This window comes from Megalobrama amblycephala, linkage group LG2 (assembly GCF_018812025.1).
Source record: "Megalobrama amblycephala isolate DHTTF-2021 linkage group LG2, ASM1881202v1, whole genome shotgun sequence".
In the NCBI taxonomy this organism is placed as follows: domain Eukaryota; kingdom Metazoa; phylum Chordata; class Actinopteri; order Cypriniformes; family Xenocyprididae; genus Megalobrama; species Megalobrama amblycephala.
In genome coordinates, this window is record NC_063045.1 from 17,909,322 (window position 1) to 17,932,881 (window position 23,560).

The window sequence follows — 23,560 nt, forward strand, 5'->3', positions numbered from 1 at the left end:
CAAATAGTCATGGGTTGTTAGAGTAGCAAAATAAGTATGCTAATCATGGGCTAATCACCAAGGAGGAGAAAACATGTCCCAAACCTTTTGTTGTTGACGTCAAAGACAGTGTGTCCAACTCTGTGACGTTTTAACGCAAATTAATTTGTCACTTGGGAGAAGGTAGTCAAATTAAGCAGATGCTAATGCCAACAGGTTGCGTAGCATGTTTCCTCTAAAATCATGAAAAAACTACACCGGGTAAAAGAAAAAATGACCCAAACAGATCAAAGATCACTCAGAAGTGGTTTCTGATATCTGAAATTACAGTAAAGATGACCGAATTTGAGGTTTCTAAAATGTTGCAACTTTTACAGAGTGGAACCGCTAATGCTAAATGCTAAAAGGCCAAATAAATGTGTAGCAATTTTAAAAACAAAACATTTATGCTCTCTGTTTAAGACACACTTCTGACTCCATGCGTGACAGCTCGGGGATTAGGATTTCTTTAAGACTCAAATACTCTGTTCGTAATCCTGGGGCTCGTAATCCAGATTTTAGCAGCGGCAAGCATGGTAATTTGAGCATGTCTCATTGACCTTGTTGGAAAGCAAGGATTTTAAGTTAAATAAAGCACTCAAACGACCCCTTTACCTAGCATTAGCTTACATCTTCAGTGACTGGATAACATTCGGATAGCACTTGAGCTGTCGCTTTGACTGGCTAGGTTGTAAATGTTCCTTAATTACACTTCCATTTTCCCCTCTGTTTTTTATTTGTTGCTAAGGTGTGGATTTTGGGGATTTTTTTTCATTTTGCTCTCGCAATTTGAGTACATTTCAGTTAAAAAATGTAGATAATATTTATTAAAAATGAATGTAATACTAATTTGTATAATTATATAAATGTACTTTTTATAAGATAAAAATGCAGTTAAAAAAAAAAAAAAAAAAAAAAACTGAATATATGGCAGCCAAACACACTCTAGTCCATTATATCTGTTCTCGGTGTGTTTTGTTCATTTGTCTCGACCCTGTCAGCCAATGCAACAGACCATTAGGCTGATGAGATTTATTTATTGTGACATTTTTTATTGTTTGAGTGGAAGCAATTATGAAGAACTTATTATTTTGCATAATGACTTGCCGTTTCAGTCACGGCACGTTTTCCTTGCTCACTGGAAGAACCTCACGCACCGAATGACAGCTACTGCAGTCGATAAAACTCAGTGAGGGATTATAAAATTAATGCATCATACTGAGAATGACATTATCGTTTGCTGTTTTTATAGTCGACTAAGTAAGCATATTCTCACTTTCTCTCTCTCTGTCCCAGCCTGGCGATTTGCAGAAAGCCTTGTGATTTATCTGTTTTTTCCTACAAGGTTTCTCTTACGGTTATTGTACAGCAACGTATTAGTGTGTACACAGTGGTGATTTCTTTAAAACTATAGAGTGCAACAGTTGGTTCCAGAAGTGAAAACTACATTACCCATGATGCTGTACAGAAAATTCCACCAATCAGAGTCAAAACACGGCAAATGATCTGATCTCTAAAAGTGTGTGGGCCCTTTTCAGTGCTGTACTCGTGTACTGTTTTCCAGTTTGTATTTCCACAGCATGAAGGTAAGATCTTATGGATTTATGGATGAGCCGCTCATTTTAGAACCTTGCCAGTGTACTGACATTTGTTATGACATCCGCTTCAAACATTACAATGCTCATGTTTTTTGTTAACTCTACAATAAGTTAATCCACTTCACTAGCTAATTACTCCTGCTGCCATAAAAATAAACAGAACTTCTGCAAAAACTGAGGTTCAGTGACAAAATTTAAAAGATGGCCTATAAGGTCTATAATGTTAGTGAATAAAAGAGTAAAATGTTACACAGTACTTTTCAAACAAATAGTTCATTTTTAGCTTTATTTTGAAATTAATATGTCCACAGAAGACAGTGGGTGCACATGGTGGTGGGGATGAATAATTGAGAAAGAAAAAAAATGCACTTTTGCACGTCCTGATATTGCTGAGTTAGATGCGTTCCTGGGTCAACATATTTTGTTGATTCTGGAACAACGTTCCAATCTGAAAATTTAGTTTTAACCCTATTCCTAACCCTAAACCTAACCCTACCCATAAGTTACCCCAAAAATCAGAGGGAAATGATAGATGAATAACACTGATGTAGAAGCACCAATTCATGATTTTAAGCCTAAACTTGACATAATCTGTAAACTTGTCCCTCAAATCTGATTGGTTGATTTGAATGTTGTTCCAGGATCAACAAAAATGTTGACCCAGGAACATGTTGAACTCAGCAAAATCAGGTTATGCTGCACACTTCACAGTCAGCCATGACAATTTTTTTCCACATTCAAAGGTCATGTGATTTCAACATGATGGCGACCATGTCAAATAAAAAGGCTGCTGATAGGACTGGAGTCAATTTTTTTATTCATAAAACTTTTTAATTGAGGAAAAATTACTAAATACACATATATTCTGTATATTATACATAAAATTGCCATTGATAACTGACATCTGTGCTTCCTCAGTGTTAAAAAAAAAACTCCAGCCACCATGATATGTACCAGAGCTGAATATTTCAGCACCAAAATCCATGCTAAAAATACTTCTTAAGAAGCACTAAAGTAACCAGACAGGAGTTTTTGTGGTCTTTCTCTTAAGTTTCACCCTCTCTCTCCATCTTAACCCCTTAGCCTGTTTTCCTCGTCCACGCTCTCACACGTGTCCTCGCCTCATACTCGATTAGAGATCAGGATGTCTGTTTTAACAAGGTTTGGCAAACATTGTATTGCGCACGATTACGAGTGCTGTTTGCACACACACACACACACACATGCTCACTTGCACACGTGTGTGTCTAGGCAGCAGAGCAGAGTCTGAGCTGCGGTGTATTTTTAGATTTATGGAAACCTAGAAATGTCCAATTCAAAGAGCTGGGTTGTACGCTTAGCCATCTTTCACCATTAGCGAAGCAAGGCACACGTTTTAGAGCATATGTATAATGCATGCTACGTGTCGTGATCTCAACAAATGCTCAAGAAGATGAAGTTGCTTGTAAAAGAAACGTAGGGCCTATCTTTCCTGCCTCAATGTACTGCCTGAAGCAAAAAAAAAGGTTTATTAGATGTTGCTAAGTCTGCTAAGCTAATATGATATGCAGTCCAAATGTATGAATTAAGGAAGTATACATTTTTCATTGTAGATATATTGCATTTCTGAGTAGAACATAATTGAAAAAAAAAAAAAAGTATGACAGGATGGGATATTATTCATAAGTTTTTGAGACGGCATATTTTTTGCCCTAGGTGACATTAGCCAAAAGTTGTTTTAGAGTAAGTTATGTTTAGAACCAAGATTAAGAGGACAAAGTTCTTCTTTTCTTTGGAATAACATAAACTGATAAATCGCTTGCAATAATATTTCACAATCTTTCAGGAACGTGTAGTAGAAAAGTAAATTAGCAGATTATGTAAATTAGCGTATTTGCAGCAACAAACACAAAGCCATTCAAACCGTTGCAAAAACCATTTCAACAGATTTCCAGATCCGACAATAGAGATAGCCCCACCCTAAACTCACGCCATTGGTTGATTCACTGTTGCTATGTTGAGCTGGTCGGATTTGCTCAAATAAAAAGAGCGTATGTTTTGATAGCACCACAGTGTTTACAGTTTTTGTGGAAAACAACCATTGAATGGCTTACTTATAGTTGTCTTTTTTTTTGCAATTTAAAAAAACTTCTAGTTTTTTACTTTTTGTTCGTTTTACCCCACATTCCTTTAATAGTGTTTTAAATGTTGGTGTTGCTCTTATCGTTAAATTCGAATATCTAAGCTATGCTATCTATGTAACACTAAGCTGTACTTTTTGTTTTATTAGTTTCCCAAAAGGCGCCTGTATATCACGTTCTAAGTATAAAGTCAACAGGGTTGTATTTTCCGTTTGAACCCTCTCATATATTGTGTGTTATAGGATCATAGCAGCTCATTAGACCAACCTGTTATGGCCTTTATATTTCACACTCCCTTCTGCTTCCTTGGTTCCCCTGGGTCATAAAACTGTAAACACGCATATGAGAGCAGACCATGTGCAAACTAAATCACAGTCAGGCCTGGGCTATTTTCACCGCCGATTATGGCCAGACCCCAGACGTACCTCAGCTTGACGATCCTACCCATTTACCAAAGAAAGGAAGGGCTGGCATCTTAGAACTACCTAGGAAATCAATTAAAAGGTGCTTTCCAGTGTTTTATAAGGCATACCGGGGCTTGCTCTGAAGTCGTCTCTTTTAGCACATAAAGCGAGTGGCCGTCAATCGCCTTTATTGCGGCTTCGTGCAAGGCCTGGTTCAGGGGTCACAAGCTCTTAATGTAAGACGGCACGGCGCCCGGGACTCTTTGAGCAGCCCCGCGACTCAGCAGGGTAGCGGATAAGAGAGACCAGAGGCAGATGGTTAAGAGAGTGCGAGAAACCCAGCGGGAGGGGGGTAATGAGTGCTAATAGGCACAGGAAGAGGTTGAAAGAAAGGTCACCTGGAAATGTGGCGGAAGACCAGATGAGAAACGGACAGGAGCGGAGATTAAATGAGTCGACCAGGGGTGACAAAGCCACAGATTATTTTTATACTGCCTGTAGTATAAGGATTTAATCCTTCATCAGTTTTTTATTCACCAACAGGGTACCTCCATGTATACAGGAACAGATTATGACGTTGGGATGTCCTGGGCACGGATGCCACACACAGGAAGGGAGAAGCACATTAAAGGTCCCGTTCTTCGTGATCCCATGTTTCAAACTTTAGTTAGTGTGTAATGTTGTTGTTAGAGTATAAATAAAATCTGTAAAATGTTAAAGCTCAAAGTTCAATGCCAAGCGAGATATTTTATTTAACAGAAGTCGCCTACATCGAACGGCCAGTTTGGACTACATCCCTCTACTTCCTTCTTTAATGACGTCACTAAAACAGTTTTTTGACTAACCTCCGCCCACAGGAATACACAAGAGTTGCGTTTGTAGAGTGTGTTTGTCGCCATGTCGTCGAAACGCTGTTATTTTCATCCCGCAGTCCAATCACCGGGTCTGATTCCGGCTCAAATTGATAGGGTAAAATTAAAGACATGTTTACAATAACACTGAGCGCGTGCATCTCCACGTTATGGTAAGAGGCGTGACCTTTCCGGGCAAGGAGCGCTAAAGCGAATCACAACACAGGAACCGCTGGCACAATCAGAACTCGTTACGTATTTCTGAAGGAGGGACTTCATAGAACAAGGAAGTCATCAGCCCGTTTTTATGACAGTGGAAACAGCGGTATACAGATAAGTAAATTATGTGAAAAATACTGTGTTTTTTTACACGCGAAACATGAACACATGTTATATTGCACACTATAAACACAATCAAAGCTTCAAAAAACCACAAAAAACGGGACCTTTAAGACGCTACAAAACGAGATCTCTCCCGACCCTTTACTAACAGCCTTCAAGTGGAGACTTAAAGGTTCTCTAAGCGATCCTGGGCGGAGTAACTTCCTGTTGACGTTCGAAGTGTTGTCAAACAAAACAGAGGCTAGCTAGACCCTCCCTCCTCCTCCTCCTCCCCCTCCCCTCCGTGCTTCCTGAAACAGTCATGAACGCACATTTAAAATCATTCTTGTCGGTTATTGGCTGGAGCATGTTTATTATGTTTCGTGGTCCAGGCTGCACCAGTTTGTTTTTGTTGCCGTTTTCGGAGCTTGTGGCGACTACAGAGACCGCGTTTTTTTACAGTGTGTTCAGGGGACAGGCAGCTAGCGGATAGTGAGGAGATGTTTGCTGTATGTGACAAAAAATGTTTTGGCCTAAAAACGTGTGACATCACTTAGATCACCTTTAAGTGTAGATCTAGTTTTGATGCAAAGTATAAAGTGGTGTCAGACCCATCATAGAGTTCTTCGATTAATAAAAATGACCAAACTTTGTCACAATTCTTGATCATTTTGTCACAACTTTCCTTTCGGTACGTTTACTGACTACCATTTTTAATCAGACATTTTTGTTGCCATTAACTGAAACTGGGCAGGGAATTTGTAGTTCCCCAGCATACTTTGCAGGAGAGTGAATGTTGAACTTTAATGTTTTTGATTGTGACACAAGGGGAAGACATAATGTTTAATATACAGTTATGTTGAGAGTTTCTGACATTTTGGGTTACCATTTTAGCGAAGAATGATGCTTTTGCTTAGATTAAGGGTGCTTAAAGTAAGGTGTTATTGCTAGTCTGTTCCTCAGACAAACATGAGCTGCGTCCGAAATCGAATACTTCCCTACTATATATTATGTGAAAAACAGTATGTCAGAAGAGTAGTATGTCCAAATAGTATTCGAAAACAGTAGGCGAAAAGTGACGTACTACTTCCACTTCAGAGATTCGGAAGTGCGCATTCGATGGACACTTTACTATCCCATGAGGCAACCGGAGGGAATTTATAAATGACAGTGAAGCATCGAAACTGATGCTGGAAAGTCAAGTGACAGTAACAACATGTGCAATATGCGCAATCCCATGCCGAAATTCAAGCCCTTTAACGGTCACCGTGATTTTGCCAAGTTAGACATGTTCCTGGATCAACACAATTTGTTGATCCTGAAACAACATTCCTATCTGAAAATTTAGTCCTAACCTTTTCCCAACCCCTAAACCTAACCCATAACCTATCCCTAAATGATAGTTGAATAACACTGTTGTGGAAGCACCTTACCCAGGTTGTAAGCCTAAACTTGACATAAATGGTAAACTTGTCCCTCAAATCTGATTGGTTGATTGGAATGTTATACTTGGTGAAATACACCCGCATTTGGCGGGTTGGCCGGTGTTAATGTCAAGCCATGGTAGTTTCCATCCCTTTTGCAAAGCATGTTTCTTTTGAATAAGTTGTTTTAAGCTTCACTGCCTCATTTTACCTATATTTACAAGAACTGTATAAAACTACCCTGTTCTAGAAAATATGCACCATTTATGCAGTTTATCAGGGCCCCCTGCTGGTCTGGAGCCCTGGGAAAACAGTTGGCAGGGCCGTGCGTTAATCCATCCATGCTTAAATTCAAATCCATGATGCTGACACAAATGCGGAGGTGTTTGGCACACTTCTTTGACAGATAAATTTGCTCTAGGTTACACACTTCCTCCCCCTTCTCTCTCTTTGTCTTCCTAGACTCATTTTTCCTGTGCTTATTTTCCCAGTGTCCTCTGAGGACATTGCTCTGTTGGGGATTATAGAGATATTGCATTGTGTTCATTAAAGGCAGCTTATCCTCTTAATTGAGACCAATGTTTGGGCAAAGCGCCATGTCACCAGTGACCCCATATTTAAAAAGAAGGTCAGATCCAACGATTAGTCGCGAATGGCGGCCAGCTTAGAGTTTTCTGTGCCACAGTTGTCATCATGTTCTGATTTGTGAGTAAACCAGACAACATGGCCGCATATACACTGTCAACCAATTCACGTTTTAGACTAAAAACGAAAACAAGCTTAGTTTTTTTTTCTTTTTTTTTTCGCTTGGTCTACTTAGATTTAATGTATACATAGGCATCATACTACATCGATTTTTGCATTTTCTGAAAAAAATATTTAGCACAAATCAATGCTAGGGTGTTCAAGGTGGTTACCAGGGTGTTGCTATGTAGGTGTTCTGAGTGGTTGTTACTGGCTTAACTCAAAAGAGCACATTCTTGCTTATGTGATATTCTGGTCTCTAGATATGACTTGGTCCCTCCTTCGAAATAGTTTGGTGTTATTTTTTTCACTCATTCGTATCATATCATAATAGCACACTTCTTCTTAGCACACAGGTGTCATTTGTATATATGTCAATATATCAGCACTTGAGCTCCACTTTTGTAGTACTTTAAATAAACCTCTCAGTGTGTTTCCATAAATTCTTTTACTACTTGCTGAGCTTGTTCCTGAGCGTTGTGCTATGTGGCACTTGTGTGGTAACGCGGGTGTGGTGTTTATAAGTCTTCCAGAAGGGCTTGGTTGAGAAGCAAGCTTACCAAACACTTTCTCATTCCTCAGAGACACCCTGTTAATCAGGCACGGAGGACATGAGCATGTTTTTTGGCCAGCATTGGGATTTCAAACCTCAACAGGCCTCACCTGTAGATCCTCGCGCACCTGCTTCTGGTAAACCGGTGCCTGAGGCAGCCTTTGCTCTCATCTCAAAGGAGTCCACTCAAATCCACTCCCAAGAAAAGAAGGAAAGTACGGAGATGAAAAATAAAAGAACTATTCACCTTGGTATGTCAGGGGCTTTGAAGATGAACTTGAAGAACATCCCTCAAAAGAACTTCCTCTTACTGTTTGGTTGTTCACTTTTAAATGAGGCCTCGCCTTTTTTTCTGAAGTCAGTCCAAATCAAATTTCAGAAGCCAATCCAGAAGGCAAGAAGTTGTTTTAGTCCGTTGTGTCAACATCAGTGCTTCTTTATGAATTAGCGCAGATTTTCTTGTTGGAATGTGGTCTACAGAACAAACTCGTAAAAATCATTCAACATATCAGAATGAATTCACATAGCTTCAGTCTTTGAGACAGTCTTTGTTATGTGACCTACATACATAACAATAAAGATTTTTAGCTAGCATAAATGTTTGATCATTTTTTGTCCTCCAGGTGAAATTTATATTTCCAGAAACATACTTTATGTAAGTACCAGAATGCAGATGCTACTACCTGCGTTTCTCAGTATTTCTGTTTTGGCGTGATTGTTTTCTTTTACTTTTACGTTTTTCTTTTCAGGTCATCTACTGTTATCACAGAGCAATGGTTTGAGGAAGATTTTGCTAAGCAAGTCTGCTAAAACAAAATGTTCATAGCAAAATACTTGAATAAAAACATATATGGTTTAATAGCACAGACAGAAGTGCTTGTAAGAAACCACTCTACATTTTCCAAGTGCTTTGTTCAAAAGCCCTTCATTATTTGTAATGACCTGTTCAAGCATAGATAGTATGCCGTGATGTATTTTGCAGCATGTAAGTGAATATCAAAGAGGCATGCAAGGGAAAAGAATGGAAAAAGAGCACTCAGCACTAAACCGCATGGAGCATTCGTTTGATTAAATAGTCACCGGCCCTGAAGGGATTGCGCCAGTTGGGTTGAAAGCTACCTCCTAACAGTTTAACTTGAAGGGATTTGCTTCATCTGACACCACACAAGGTTTCTCCTCCATCTCAGCCTGTTTGTCATCCTGCTCGACTATTTGTCTAGCTGTCCATCTCTAACAATTAGGCTGTCTGAAGAAACCCTTGATTTTTCAGGGCAGATGGCAGCGGCTGACAGGTGATTCTCTGTCAGGCTTTGATTCAGGGTCTTGTTCCGTTGGCAGCCTGTCGATTTTCATCCAACAAACGTACACGGCACAAGGAGGCTCAAACAATGTTTATTCTGTACAGAAAAGAGATAATTCCTCTGGATTTATTTTTAGCTTATTCAAAAATTGCCTTGGCGAGCGTCCTGCATTCATAAAGATATGCATCATCTCTTGATCTGCCTGGAATTATGGGAGATTCAGTTTGCACTTGCACACACAAGATCCGCCTCTGTTAGTCTCTTTTCCTGGCTACGTTCAGAATGCAATACTAGCATACTGCTTACTAAGCAGTATACACTGTATACTTTAATGAAAATGCTGTGTGAAACCGTGAGCGATATGCTACAATAAACCTTTCAAACAGCAGTATAATACATTTAGTCATGTTACTCATTGCATTGCATGTTTAATTTAGTAAGTAAGGCATCCAGTTATTATAAATTTAGTCATTCTTTTTTTGTATAAAAATATTGTAAGGTCCTAAGCAAACTGTACTTAAGAAGAGTTTGTGATGCTACCTACGATGTGATTCCACATTTTGTTGCATTTAAAATTGTGTCATTCTCAGCATTGCCACTAGCAGTGCTATAACTTGCATTAGCTTTAACTTTCTTTTGCTGAGCAAGTTATTTACAGTTGGGCTGCATTTAAGTTCATTTTTTACAACCTTCCCCCACTAACTTTCCTCGTTCATTAGGATGTACGTCATTGCTTATGAGTGCCCACTGCTGGTGGAACCCTTGCAGTGTGTTTAAATGGAACCCCTAATAGAGTACTTCAGAGATGACGTGTTTTTTAGGCCAACCCGGAAGTTAGCGGTACACTGGTTCCCTCGATCGAAAGCCTATGCATTTTTCCCATAGACTTTTAGAAAATCGCAAAAAATAAGCTCTGTGTTTTACAAAGGGTTATGACACTTAGGGCGTAGATTTGGTTTCAACTTTGGGGGGGTTGAACGTTGGTATGGTTGTATTGTATTGGGGGGGTTGTAACTGATGGCTTTGAATATTGGGGGGGTTACCTCCCCCCCGCTTACACGTTTTGTCTATCAAGATAATCTTTACAAGTTAACACAACTTTTATACATTTTGAAGCCTAAATAAAGTCGTCAGATATAAAAAGCTAACAGTAGGCTATAAACGGACTACAGCACACCATGGTCGTGGATCAACGTCACCACCACCTAGCTTCCTCAAAATTTATTTAAAAACATGCTCGCTGATTATGATCTGCGCAGTGTATGAATACTTATTTACTTTTTCATGAGAAATGCTGTCTAAATGTTTGTCATGATGGCGTCTAAAGTCTCCGCCAAAGGAAGTAGTCCCTTTTAGCAACTTGTTAGCAACCGCCGTTTTTAAGACACAATAAAGGTTTAAAAAACCACAAGTGGGTTATAACTGGTGTGTTTTATGTCATAGATCAAAACAAATCAAAATATTGAGAACTGAATATTGAATATGAAAATATTTAGAGGCTTTGATATCTACAGACCTTATTTCAGGCGATTAAGCAAAAATCCATTCAAAAAACCTATAGACTTTAGGGCGATGGAACCGGAAGCCTTAAAATGCTAACTCGCTTCCGGGTTTTGCATACAAAAACACATCATCTCTGAGGCACTCTATTATGAGTTCGTCGTCAGATCACTGTTCTTTTCACACTGCATGATTATCTGGGGTAGCATTCAGTCACTGCTGTGTGCGCATTGCATGATGAATCAGCGACAGGGAGTTTCACATTCCATGACTTTACAATAGGAAGAATTGCCCCCAGCTCTGTCTAGTCCGCAAACCATGTTTCACCACCAAACAAACGCGAGAAGTGATAAGGAAATAACGCAAGGTCACATGTGAGACCAGAGTTCTTGCGCAAGACTGGAATTGTTATTAAAAGTGTTAGGCCGCTAGAAGCTTGTGATCCAATTGTCTGTGTGCTAATTTGCAGCGAAAAGGAGAAAAGAAAAAAAGATTATGGAGGAGGACATTGTTGGGGAGACACATGTCTATAACTCCTACCTGAACTTCCCACTGCCCTGTATCTTGCTCTCTCATTGGCTGTAGGTCATCACTGATGTTATTTTCAGTCAGAACACATTTCACACAGCAGGATTTTTAATCGCAGACAGGTCCAGATATTTAGCATGCCAAATACAGTGCCCTCCACAAATATTGGCACCCTTAGTAAATATGAGCAAAGGTGGCTGTAAAAATGAATCTGCATTGTTTATCTTTTTGATCTTTCATTCAAAAAATTCACAAAATTCTAACCTTTCATTGAAGGAAAAGAATTGAAAATGGGGGAAAAAGCTCATTATGAAATAAATGTTTTTCTCCAATACATGTTGGCCACAATTATTGGCATCCCTAGAAATTCTTCTGAGTAAAATATCTCTGAAGTATATTCCCATTCACATTTACATTTTTTAGCACACCAGGATGACTAGGAGCATGAAATTGTGCAGCCATGACTTCCTGTTCCACAGGAGTACAAATATGTGTAAACACAAAGGCCAAATCCCCTTAATCATTCATCACAATGAGAAAAAACAAATAATATAGTTCTGATGTGCAGCAAAAGATCGTTGAGCTTCACAAAATAGAAAATGGGTATAAGAAAAAAGCTAACTCATTGAAAATCCCCATTTCCACCATCAGGGCAATAATTAAGAAGTTTCAATCAACTAAAGATGTTACAAATCTGCCTGGAAGAGGACGTGTGTCTAAATCGTCCTAATGTGCGGTGAGGAGGAAAGTTTGAGTGGCCAAAGACTCTTTAAGGATCACAGCTGGAGAATTGCTTAGTTGAGTCTTGAGTCTCAGAAAGCCTAAAAAATTACCAAACAGCACCTACATCCCCACAAGTTGTTCGGGAGGGTTTCAAGAAAAATCCTTCTTTGCACGTCCAAAAATAAACTCCAGCATATTCAGTTGTCAGACAAAACTGGAACTTCAAATGGGACCGGCTTCTGTGGTAAGATGAAACTAACAAAATAGCTTTTTGGCAGCAAACCCACCAGATGGGTTTGGTGCACACATGGATAAAAAGTACCCCATGCCCACGGTTAAATATACTGCTGGATCTTTAATGCTGTGGGCCTATTTTTCTGCTGGAGGTCCTGGACATCTTGTTCAGATACATGGCATCATGGATTCTATCAAATACCAACAGATAAAAAATCAAAACCTGACCGCTTCTGCTAGAAATCCCATAATGGGCAGTGGTTGGATTGTCCATCAGGACAATGATCCAAAACAAACATCAAAACCAACACAAAAATGTGTCACCGAGCACGAAATGAAGCTTCTGCCATCGCCATCCCAGTTCCCTGACCTGAAACCTAAAAAAAATGAGTGGAGTGAACTGAAGAGAAGAAACACCAACATGGAGCTGGGAATCTGAAGGATCTGGAGAGATTCTGCATGAAGGAATGGTCTCTGATCTCTTATCAGGTGTTCTCCAATCTCATCAGGCATTATAGAAGAAGACTCAGAGCTGTTATCTTGGGAAAAGGACATTGCAATAATTGGGTGCCAATAATTGTGGCCAACATGAACTAGAGAAAAACATTTATTTCATAATGAGCTTTTCCACCCATTTTCAATTGTTTTACTTAAATGAAAGGTTAGAAAATCTGTCGTCGAGTGAAAATCGGGCCTAAAATCGTGCAGTGTAAACTCAGCTTAAGCCCTTGATCACATAAGCTCTTGATCACGCGCTCTAGAGCTGATTTATTATTTCCTTTGAATTTGTTTTACATTCTATAGGACTGCATGAAATGCTTGGGCTGTTGGAGAAAATATAAAAAATTACACAAACGAAAATGATAACAATACAATAAACTATGACAATCAGCTTAAGGTAGCTACAAGTAGGCTACTATGCGGTTAAATGTCAAAATAATTCCAAGGGGTCAAGGGTCTGTTCAAATAAACTTCCCTCGCCCAATTGACAAAGTTTAACGCACTTCAAAGTGGCGGCAGGGATTCCCCTGAGGGGAAGTGCGTAAGTGTATGCCTAAAAGTGAAGTTAAACGTTGATATGTTTATAGCTCTAACTAATATCATCCAGGGCAGCGTTTCCCAAAAGCATCGTAAGCTTAAGTTGATCGTAGCTCCATTGGTTTCAATGGAGCTACGATCAACTTAGGCTTACGATGCTTTTGGGAAACGCTGCCCAGTTTAATGGCACTGACAATTAAAGAAAACTCTATCACCCCCTTAAGTACCGGAGCTTGCTAATGCCATAAAAAATGCAAGAACATAAATGTACAGGACTTCACTGTTACATTTGCATATGAGTAGCTGTGTAGAATTTGTTCTCAATAATCAGAGATGTGAAAAATTGTAATAGATATTGTGCTAAAAATATGCAGTTGCGTTGTGAAATACAGCAATCTATCCAGTGTGCTTAGGATGTTTCTTTTCATATGTGTCTAGTTAATGTGTAAAGTGAGATCCCAGCTGTAATGTAAATGTACATATATGTATAGTTTTGCGGTCACATTGTCAGCACAGATTCTTCCTTTGTGTGCCAGAGCGGGAAGAAAAGCTTCATCTGTCTTGTGTCTCGCGGTCCCTCGTCAGTACACATTGATATGCAGGCCACACTCCCGGGCTGCTCACGGACTGCAATGAAGGGCTCGGGATGAGATGCGTAATGACACTGAAGGCACTTTAACACCACAAAATGCAGAGCGACACGCGGAATATGATCTTGGGATCTCGCCGCTTGTTGATGTACGAACGTACACATTTCAAAACGGCCCCATTACATGGGTGCATGTGATTTAATGCAGCTGAGCACATTTAAAACCTGGCCTCTGAGAGCCAGAATTTATTTCTACTTTTATATTATTATTAATATTTTGCATTTCAGTAGCATTTATATGTTATTATTTTTTTAATTATTTCATTGTTATTTCCATTAATGGAAACCATTTTTTGTTTTGGCTTTAGTAAACAATAACAACATTAACTGACACATTATAAAACTATTCATTTATTGTCAGTGATTAAAAGTAACAGTGCTTACTTTGGCTAAGGCTGGTTTAAAATGATCTGAGTGGTCTTGTACATCTTTATGCCATTTTTTTTTTTTTATTTCTATAAATAAAATATTTGCTTAAAAGACTTGCACTCAAGGCTAAAGAAACATTTATAGGTACTAAACCGCAGATACACCGGAGATCTGATTGGATGACTGTCAGGTTAACCATAATATGGCCAGAGCAAATATTTTAGCCCCTATGCTACAGCCGGTGAATGCATAAAATTGTGCTTCTCTGTGATTTTTCACTCTCGCTGCAGTCAGGCAGCATAAAAAATGCATGGTGGTGATAGCATCTCTCGCTCTAGTTCCCTAAGCCGTGACCCAAGCTTAACCGGGAAAGTTGTTTGCTAAATGTCAGCCGGGTTCAAGAAGCTCTTGCTCTCTAGAGGACCTCACTGACCCAGTGCTCTGTGTTAAGTAACGTACAGGGGAAGCTATTTTGAAACCTTAGTCTGCTAAGCTACAAGCTAAAGCTACTCATAGTTAAACTACACACAAGCTACCCTTTAACTACAAGCTACTGATACAAAACCGCTAATATATAACATTGAATCTTTATTTGTTTTGTTGAAGTTAGACATCATGTTTTACCTTTTCATTCATCAGTCTAAGTTTAAAATCTTATGGAGCTTGATATATGATGTTATTTGAGTAACTGGTTCTCTGGTGCCATACCAGTGGTGTAGTCGGGGCCATACGCACGCATACGCCGTATGCTTACTTTTTGCTCAGGGCTGTTTGCGTATTACGACTTCTAAGGATCAGTATTTGCGTATACCCACTTTTTTTTTACTTCGAAAGTCCATAAAATAATGTCCTGTTAGCTTCTCCTTTAACTGTGTGTCCACTGCTGTTGTGTAAACTCGCGATTCTTTGTTGTAATTGGTGCATGAGCACTTCTGTCATTCTACCTTTTCCCGCTCATCATCGGCTAAAAAACAGGCTTCACAGTGCGTGTTCGCGCTGCAGTGAGAGATCTCCGATCAAAGCCGCTCGGTGTTTTGAGCGGTGCATTGAGCGCAGTTCTCTCACTGCAGCGGTCACGGCGTGAGAATATGGTGGTGAGGAAATAAGACTATTAATTAACTATATAGCCTACATCATGCGTTCAGAGCTTTTATAAGCGCTTAAGTTCCCGTACAAACTGAAAAGACCATCAGCGCAAATGAAGCCTTTGTTTATTTAATACATTAGTGCGCGAATCAAAAGCGAAACATACCAGGCTGCTACACTGAATCTTATTAAGCTCCAAAAGTTTGATAAGATTTCCACGAGCCATCGCGACACTGATGATAAAATGTGCGATCCATTTGAATTCTATTGAGAGTTAAACACTTTGAAACGCTATAGAGAAAGTCAAACGTGATCTAGACTGATGGACAAAATGAACAAAAGACTGAAAAGAGGACAACAAATCTTGCGCCAACAATTATTAGGGAGCTTTTTAAACTATTCATGACCCACCCTTACTAGAATTTATATAGTTTTATTGTAGTAATTATGGTAAATTTGGCTAACTTGTAGAATTTATAACCTATTAAGGGAATTCACTAGATTTATATTACACCTGTGACATCTTCTATTGTTTCTATAGGTTATGTGTAGGTTGCTATTTTTCATAACAAATGCTTTGATAATGGAAAATGATATAGTTTGACTTCTTATAACACAATGAAGTAGAAAATTCTGTCAAACTGATAAGCTTACCTAGTCGTAAATAATATAAAACTGAGTTTACAGAGGTTACCGGGGAAACAGCTCTATTTCTGCTTCTCCATAAGCGCCACCTACTGACAGAGTGTGGTTTAAATTTTCATTCACTGTTTTTTTTTTTTTTTTGTTTGTTTGTTTGTGACCACATTTTTATAATGTTAATAAATTAGATTTCGAATAATTGGCTTTTTTTAACACCCTTTTGAATAAAATGAAACTTTATTTTCAGATATCACTTTTCACAGTGAATATAATTCCAAAGCAGCATGTTTAAATAATAGCCAAACTGTAAAGCATTAAAAATGTCAACCAATTTTAGAATGCACTGTATTTATTTGTTTTTAATGAAACATGTTACTAGTGAACAACAACATAAAACACATTTACTTCTACACCACTTATTTTTTTAGGACTACACCACTGTGCCATACCTATGTTAAAACCTTTGCTTAAATCGTATTTTCTTTCCATTCTATCTGCAGGCGAGCATCTCCGCATCTGCCCACAAGGTTACACCTGCTGCACCAGTGCCATGGAGGAGACACTGTCAAACCTGAGCCGCCGAGAGTTTGAAGGCCTGGTGAGGGAAGCGGGACGATCCATTCAAGCCTCTCTGAATGCCCAATACAGGACTTTTGACAGTGAGTCCACTACTCAAATGCACGCAATCTTGCAGTTGGTCGTGTTTTGATGTATTGTGTCTTGCTAACACGTCTGCTCAGTTTTTCCACTGTATGGGTAGCAATGTTAACAAAATGATTTTCAAATAATCCAAATGTTTAAGTTGTCATTTCTCCACCCAGAGTGTAAAATTGAGGAAGAACAGAGTAGCAATTGCAGCAACTCACAAAGGAAATGAGATTTAGAGGTTTTACAGTGTACTTGTACTGTCACGGACAGCTTTCTTATCCAGAGCAGTACGTAGTTTATGTAACTTCATCTGCTTTTAGTTAACATTTTTCATTTACCCGTCTGCAGGGGTTAATGAATGTGAAGGGTTAAAGAGTTGCAGTACTTTGAAGTCCAAATTCTCTCCTGGTTTGTGTCATTGTAAGCTTAGATAAAAGGAAAACTCTGAAGTTCATATGCTTTCACACCAAGTGGTGCTCGTAGGGACATTACAGTGGGTTTTTTTATAGCCTTTTACTGCAGTGCACCATTTAAGCATGATAAACTGTAGTGACGCCAATAATGATAAGATATTCTGATGCAGCTGTTCTATTTCATGACCCTAATCAGATGCATTCTGCAACCCATAGAATGAGAATACAGTAATCATATGCGCATACAATATATATATATATATATATATATATATATATATGAAAAAAAACAAAAACAATTATATTAATTTTTAATGCAAATATGTTAATTATTACATTACATGAATGTTGAACAACCAGTACATGAAATGAATGATATTTGTGTTACATCATACAAATTCCCCTAATAAGCAAAACATAGTGAGCTTTCATCTTGTTCAAGAATTTTTTGTTTTTAGAAATCTCCCATTTTTTTTTTTTTTTAAGAAACCAAATATTTTTAATTTCGATTTTCATGGAATAAGCAAAAATAAAACCAAATAAAAAATAATTAAATATGAATGTATTTTTATATTTACATTTTAAACTATACATGGTGAAAATATGAAATACATAAAATAATATTATTAAATCTGCAATGTAAAACAATATTCCACAGATCTGCTTCAGTAAATATTGATATATTATAGGATTACTTCACTTTCAAATGAATTAAAATTACCCCAAGCTCTACTCACCCTCAAGCCATCCTAAGTGTATGTGACTTTCTTCTTTCTGATGAACACAATCGGAGAAATATTAATAAATATCATGACGGACCTGAGCCTGAGTGGGATTAATGAATATGAGCTGAAGAAAGTGTCTCCATCGACATCCATCCATCATAAACATGCCTTCTAAAGCAAATAGATGTGTTTGTGTAAAAAAAAAAAAAAAAATCCATATTTAACAAGTTATGAAGTAAAATATCTAGCTTCCACCAGACCGCCTTCCGTATTCTACTTACGAAGAAAGTGTAAATCTCTCGCAGTTCAAAACGCTTATGCTGTGTCCTACGCCTTCCCTATTCAACTTAAAAAAAGCTTAACTGACACAACGCCAGTAAAGCTTGGGGTAATTTTCATTTGAAAGTGAACTAATCCTTTAAAAGCCATGCAAAATATTCAGTAGTCACGGTGCTTTAATGTTGTACTAAAATCTGCAACTACTGTATATTGGTGAACAGTAGTCAGTGGACTCATTTGTTTGTGATTTCCTTATTAGTTTCACTCTATGATAAGTGACTTTTTTATCATTGCAGCATACTTTCTGGAACTTCTAAATGGCTCTGAAAGGTGGTTGGAGGAGGCGTTTGTAGCCGCTCTGGGGGATTTGTACCGACCTAATGCAGGAGTGTTTCGTGACCTCTACGCTGACCTGCGTCGATATTACAGTGGTGCCAGCCTGAACCTCGAGGAGGTCTTGGACGAGTTCTGGATGAAGCTGCTGGAGCGCCTTTTGAAGGCGTCTGACCCTGAGACCGCCTCGCTGCTCTCTGACGACTTCCTGGAGTGTGCCTCCAAGCAGACAGAGACCCTTCGTCCTTTTGGAGATGCTCCACGTGAACTGAAGGCCAAGCTGGTGCGGGCGTTCATCGCTGCTCGGGCATTTGTCCAGGGCCTTAATGTGGCTGGAGAGATTGTACGGAAGGTGTCACAGGTACAGTTTATTATATTTCTTTTGTAGGATGCTGTGTTGTATCGGTTGAGGCTCAGGGCTGGTAACCGGAAGGTTGCTTGTTTGTTGCATGCCATGTGCCAAGACCGTACTGCCCTTGAGTAAGGCAATTAATCCCAGGGTGCTCTAGGGTGACTGGTGGCATTCATACATGAAAGTTAAAAACAAGCATTCTACTAAATAAGTTAAAAATAAAAAACCCAGAGTTTACACTTGGTAAGACCACTTTTGGCAGTATTTCCAGTCCCTACAGAGTTTAACATCTTTGAAGCTGGAAGATTTGCTTCTTTTCAAAATTGCTCAAGTTCCATCAAACAGGATTGGGACCATTTGAGAGGGAAAAAAAATGTTAAGTTTAATGGTGCTGAACTGAATTAAGTCTAATTTTCTTGATTTTAAAACTCACCAAATTTCTTTTACATCGTTGTTCTGTAGAAAGATGAGTCGTCTACCAATCATCCTAAATGCTCTTGCAAATCATATCATATTTTGCTCCAGAAACCGTACTGTCATTGATATTTCCAAATGAGAATTCCAGTGTGAATTCTTGGGTTACATTTGCACAAAATATAGCACTTCACATCAAAGTCTTAAAGTTCAGTTAAGGTCTCATCAGACCAGGGATTCAAATCAATGAGTCTTTGACAAGCCTTTTGGGCAAATACCAGCAAAGAAGTGATAACAAAGACTTCCTTCTTTCACCTTCCACCTTCCTTACGAGCCAGATTTATGAAGTGTTTCTGTTCTTGAAGTGCTACTGTTGATAGTTTCTCCCATTTTGTGTAGAAATTTAACTCTTTGGCATTGCCAAACTCTTGTCCAGACACCCAGTTCTGGAAGAAGTTCAATCCTTTGCAGATGTTTCATATTTGTTTCATATTTTCTCACATTCATAATGACAAACCTCACAGTGCTTCAAGGTATATTTAATATGTCACGACTACTATTTTTCAAGAACTTTGCCTCAGATCTGATTATAATGATCCTTGGGTTCTGCGGTAGGGTGTTGCCTTGGAAATGAAGTGTGTATTCTCCTAGAGACAGGTGTATTTGACATTAGAGTTCTACGGCAATAGGAAAAAATCTTCAATGAATCATTGTTCCATGGTGTAACACTGTGCAACTGAGAAAGTCCAAGGACACTGAAGACTTTTATATGTGGCTTAAACTCATATGTTGTTTTTTGACTTAATGTGCCTAACTGTAAAAATCATGCATACCATTGAATTGTTTTCTCTAAAAGAGGGCAGTACCTTCAAGTGCCCTAGTTGCCTAGAATGTCAATCAACGGATACTCCCAAATTCATCAATATTGGATCCATGACATCAGGACAAATGGCTACACTGCAGCTTTCCCAAAGATGTTTGCCTCAAACCCACACAAGGAAAATTAGTCCAAGTCCTTAGCGGCTACCCTACCCTTCCCTAGAACTCCCTGCTGCTTTGACAAATGAATGTAGGGCGCAATGGTACTTCTCTGTTCTTTAAGGGATTTCTTACAGAATTGGATTTAGTCTCCCGGTGCCAAACTCTCAAGAGATTCCTGCAAAGCAGACCTAAATTCTTGCTGATGTTGGGAATATATCAGTTTGGAATATTGCCTGTCTTCTGAAATGGCTTTTAGTAGTGTTATGTTGTCATATGTAAAAGCTGAATCCACTGGGATTAGCATTAAACATTAATATGTTTAGTCGTAGCTGTTTTCACATTTGCATTGGTAGCATGCAAGGCAGGTTCACACACGGTTGAAGTAAAACAATTAAACTAAAGTTGCCTTAGGCTAATATAGAGCATGATTACCTTGCCTTTCACACTTGTCTTTCCTAAATGACTTCAAAGTTTTTTGTGCAAAATACAGTAGTTGACTTGAATCCACATGCAGGTAATAAGCAGGTACTGCAACATTCAGGAAATCAAGCTAGCTCACAGCTAGCACTAATATTTACCAGTGTTCGTGTGACATTTACTAATAAAAAACTGGTTTAGCTGATGACAAAAGGACTTAGAGAGCAATTATTATTGGAAAAGTTCCCGAAGATGTTTCGCCCAAAGCAATAGTGGGTTAACTGCCTTATAGTGTTGTTAGTTCATTGATAAATGTAAAAAAAAAATGTAATGTAAAAACAAGTGTGTGGCAACTAATGGCAACTTTTCCCACAGGTTCCTCTGAGCCCAGAGTGCAATCGTGCCATTATGAAGCTGGTGTACTGTCCTCATTGCCGAGGTCTTGGATCAGTCAAACCTTGCGTCAACTACTGCAAGAACGTCATGAAGGGCTGTCTGGCTAATCAGGCTGACCTTGACACTGAGTGGCAGAGCCTTATTGGTAAAGCAGAGATTATACCACATCAACTCTTACTCTTTTGTTGATTGCTTGATTTCTATTTTTGTTGCATCACACTGGGTAGCTCCATCCCTTTTTTGTCACTTTGTTAAATATTTCACATTTAGTCTTTATATAAATCTTACTTGGCACTGTTAATTTGATCACACACTCTGTTGTTCTCAATCAATCAGAAACCATGCTACAGGTGGCCACCAGTTTTGGTGCCGAGCCCAGTATGGACACAGTGATCTACTCAATTCCTGTGAGAATCTCAGAGGCAGTTCTTGCCATGCAGGAGAACATGGAGATCTATACCAGCAAGGTTAGGACATTGGAATTAAGCATCTGGTTTAAATTTGCGTTAGTGGGTTAGATTGAATGCACTTGAGGTACGAGTTTAAAGATTTATTGATCGCTTAAGAACCATTTGTACAAATATACACACAAGTTTGTGTTGCGTTTCAGGTTTTCAAGACCTGTGGGGACCGTGGTGAGGAAGGCACACCAAGCTCAATATCCGAGGAGCCAAAAAAGAAAGGAAGTACAGTTACTGCCCTGGAATACAAACCCAGCCCCAAATCTGCAGCCAGACTGGAGGTGCAGGTGTGTGTGTGGCAGCATCAATTTCTGGCCTACTTTTATGAGTTTTATACACTGTTGTGTTTTTATACACAGTTTCATACAAGTGTGTTTGTAATTCCCAGGTCACAGACGTGTCCAGTAAACTCAAGGAAATGCAATTTTACTGGATCCAACTCCCTTCGGCTCTGTGCAGTGGTAAAACAGCATCCACAACCGGTGGTGATAAATGCTGGAATGGCATCACCAAAGCCAGGTATTACATCTTGGGGCAAATCTAAAAAATCTTCTCATTCTACAATGAGATGTGTCCATTCAGCTGGTCAGTACGTGTAATATGCATTTAATATTTGATTTTTTTGCTGTATATTCAATCAATTTACATGCTTCTCAAGCCTAAATAGATGTGCAGGATTTTGATGGATGACTTTTGGGATGAACGCACATTATGAATTTATAGATCGTTACTCATGGTCAGTGCTGGCGGAAAACTGCACCCCTCCCTCTTTTTGCGGTCAAAGTCGTTAAATTGATTGTTTAGCTATCACTGCCACACAACCGAACTCCAATTGCCCAGAGTCATCAGAAGTGATTAATCACTGGATGCGGTTTAGATGTGCATTTATTTTAGAAGATTTAAGATGTAAGTAAGTACGGGCAAACAAGCTTTATTTTTAGTCATCACTAATACCTTTTAGCTTCATATAACCAAATTTGCAATCTCATGAGGGTAATTAATGCGTACCGGTATGTGATTAGTGGTGTTTGCTAACGTAAGCATCTCTATTAATATTACTCATAATTATGGTTCATATACAAACAACAAAAAGTGGAAGAAAAAATCCCTACAGACTTGTGAGGGACTTGAGACAAATCTAAAGGCTAGAATATCATAGAGACTATGATATTTAGCGATATAGAGCTAAAACACAGTAGCAACCACAGCGAATCACTCAGAATACCATAGCAACCTACTAAAAACAGCTCAAAACATCACATAGCAACGATCCAGAACACCCTAGGAACATAGAAATGCATTAAAAATCACTCTCTTTAGTGACATGCTAAAAATCAGAACACATTTGTAATGCGCTAAAAAAAAAGTTTTGCTCACTCAAAAGGCACACTAGCATGACACATTGTAATCAAGTTTGTATTACTGATGTGCAAGTCTATTTTTATTTCAGTTTAAAGGGATAGTTCACCCAAAAATGAAAATTCTGTCATCATTTACTCATCCTCAAGTTGTTCCAAACCTGTATGAATTTCTTTCTTCTGCTGAACACAAAAGAAGATATTTTGAATAATATGGGTAACCAAACAGTTGATGGCCCAGTCAATGGGGCCCTTCAACTGTTTGAAGATATTTCAATGTTGTGTACAGTAAAAGAAATAAAGGGTGAGTAAATGATGACAGAATTTTCCCTTTAAGACCATAAATAATCAAAAATGTACTACAAGTGCCATTAACAAAATGTGCGTGATTGAAATGGTTCTGGAAAATTGATTTTTCTGCAGTTACCTTCCAGAGGTCATGGGTGATGGGCTGGCCAATCAGATTAATAACCCAGAGGTGGAGATCGACATCACCAAACCCGACAGGACAATACGTCAACAGATCATGCTGCTGAAGATCATGTCTAACCGCCTGAAAAATGCCCTCAACGGCAACGACGTGGATTTCCAAGACACAAGTATGCAGCTAAAAATGCTAAAATACTAATGTAACGGAGGCAAGCTAGTTAGAGCTGTGCGAGTAAACCTCACTCCCCTGG

General features: G+C 38.8%; 1 protein-coding gene across 3 annotated transcripts in view; it reads left to right on the plus strand.

Moving 5' to 3' along the window:
- The window catches only part of gpc1a (glypican 1a), a 36,741-nt gene that overhangs the window by 9,989 nt on the left and 3,192 nt on the right, over positions 1–23,560 (plus strand). For 2 of the 3 annotated variants that reach the window (XM_048163947.1, XM_048163962.1), the window contains exons 2-8: positions 16,604–16,762; positions 18,465–18,862; positions 21,041–21,206; positions 21,398–21,528; positions 21,672–21,809; positions 21,911–22,041; positions 23,304–23,479. In XM_048163947.1, the coding sequence (XP_048019904.1) occupies positions 16,604–16,762; positions 18,465–18,862; positions 21,041–21,206; positions 21,398–21,528; positions 21,672–21,809; positions 21,911–22,041; positions 23,304–23,479 (1,299 nt within the window). Of the gene's footprint in view, positions 1–1,519; positions 1,605–16,603; positions 16,763–18,464; positions 18,863–21,040; positions 21,207–21,397; positions 21,529–21,671; positions 21,810–21,910; positions 22,042–23,303; positions 23,480–23,560 lie in introns of those variants that run through there. The other variant, XM_048163955.1, reaches the window with a different exon arrangement.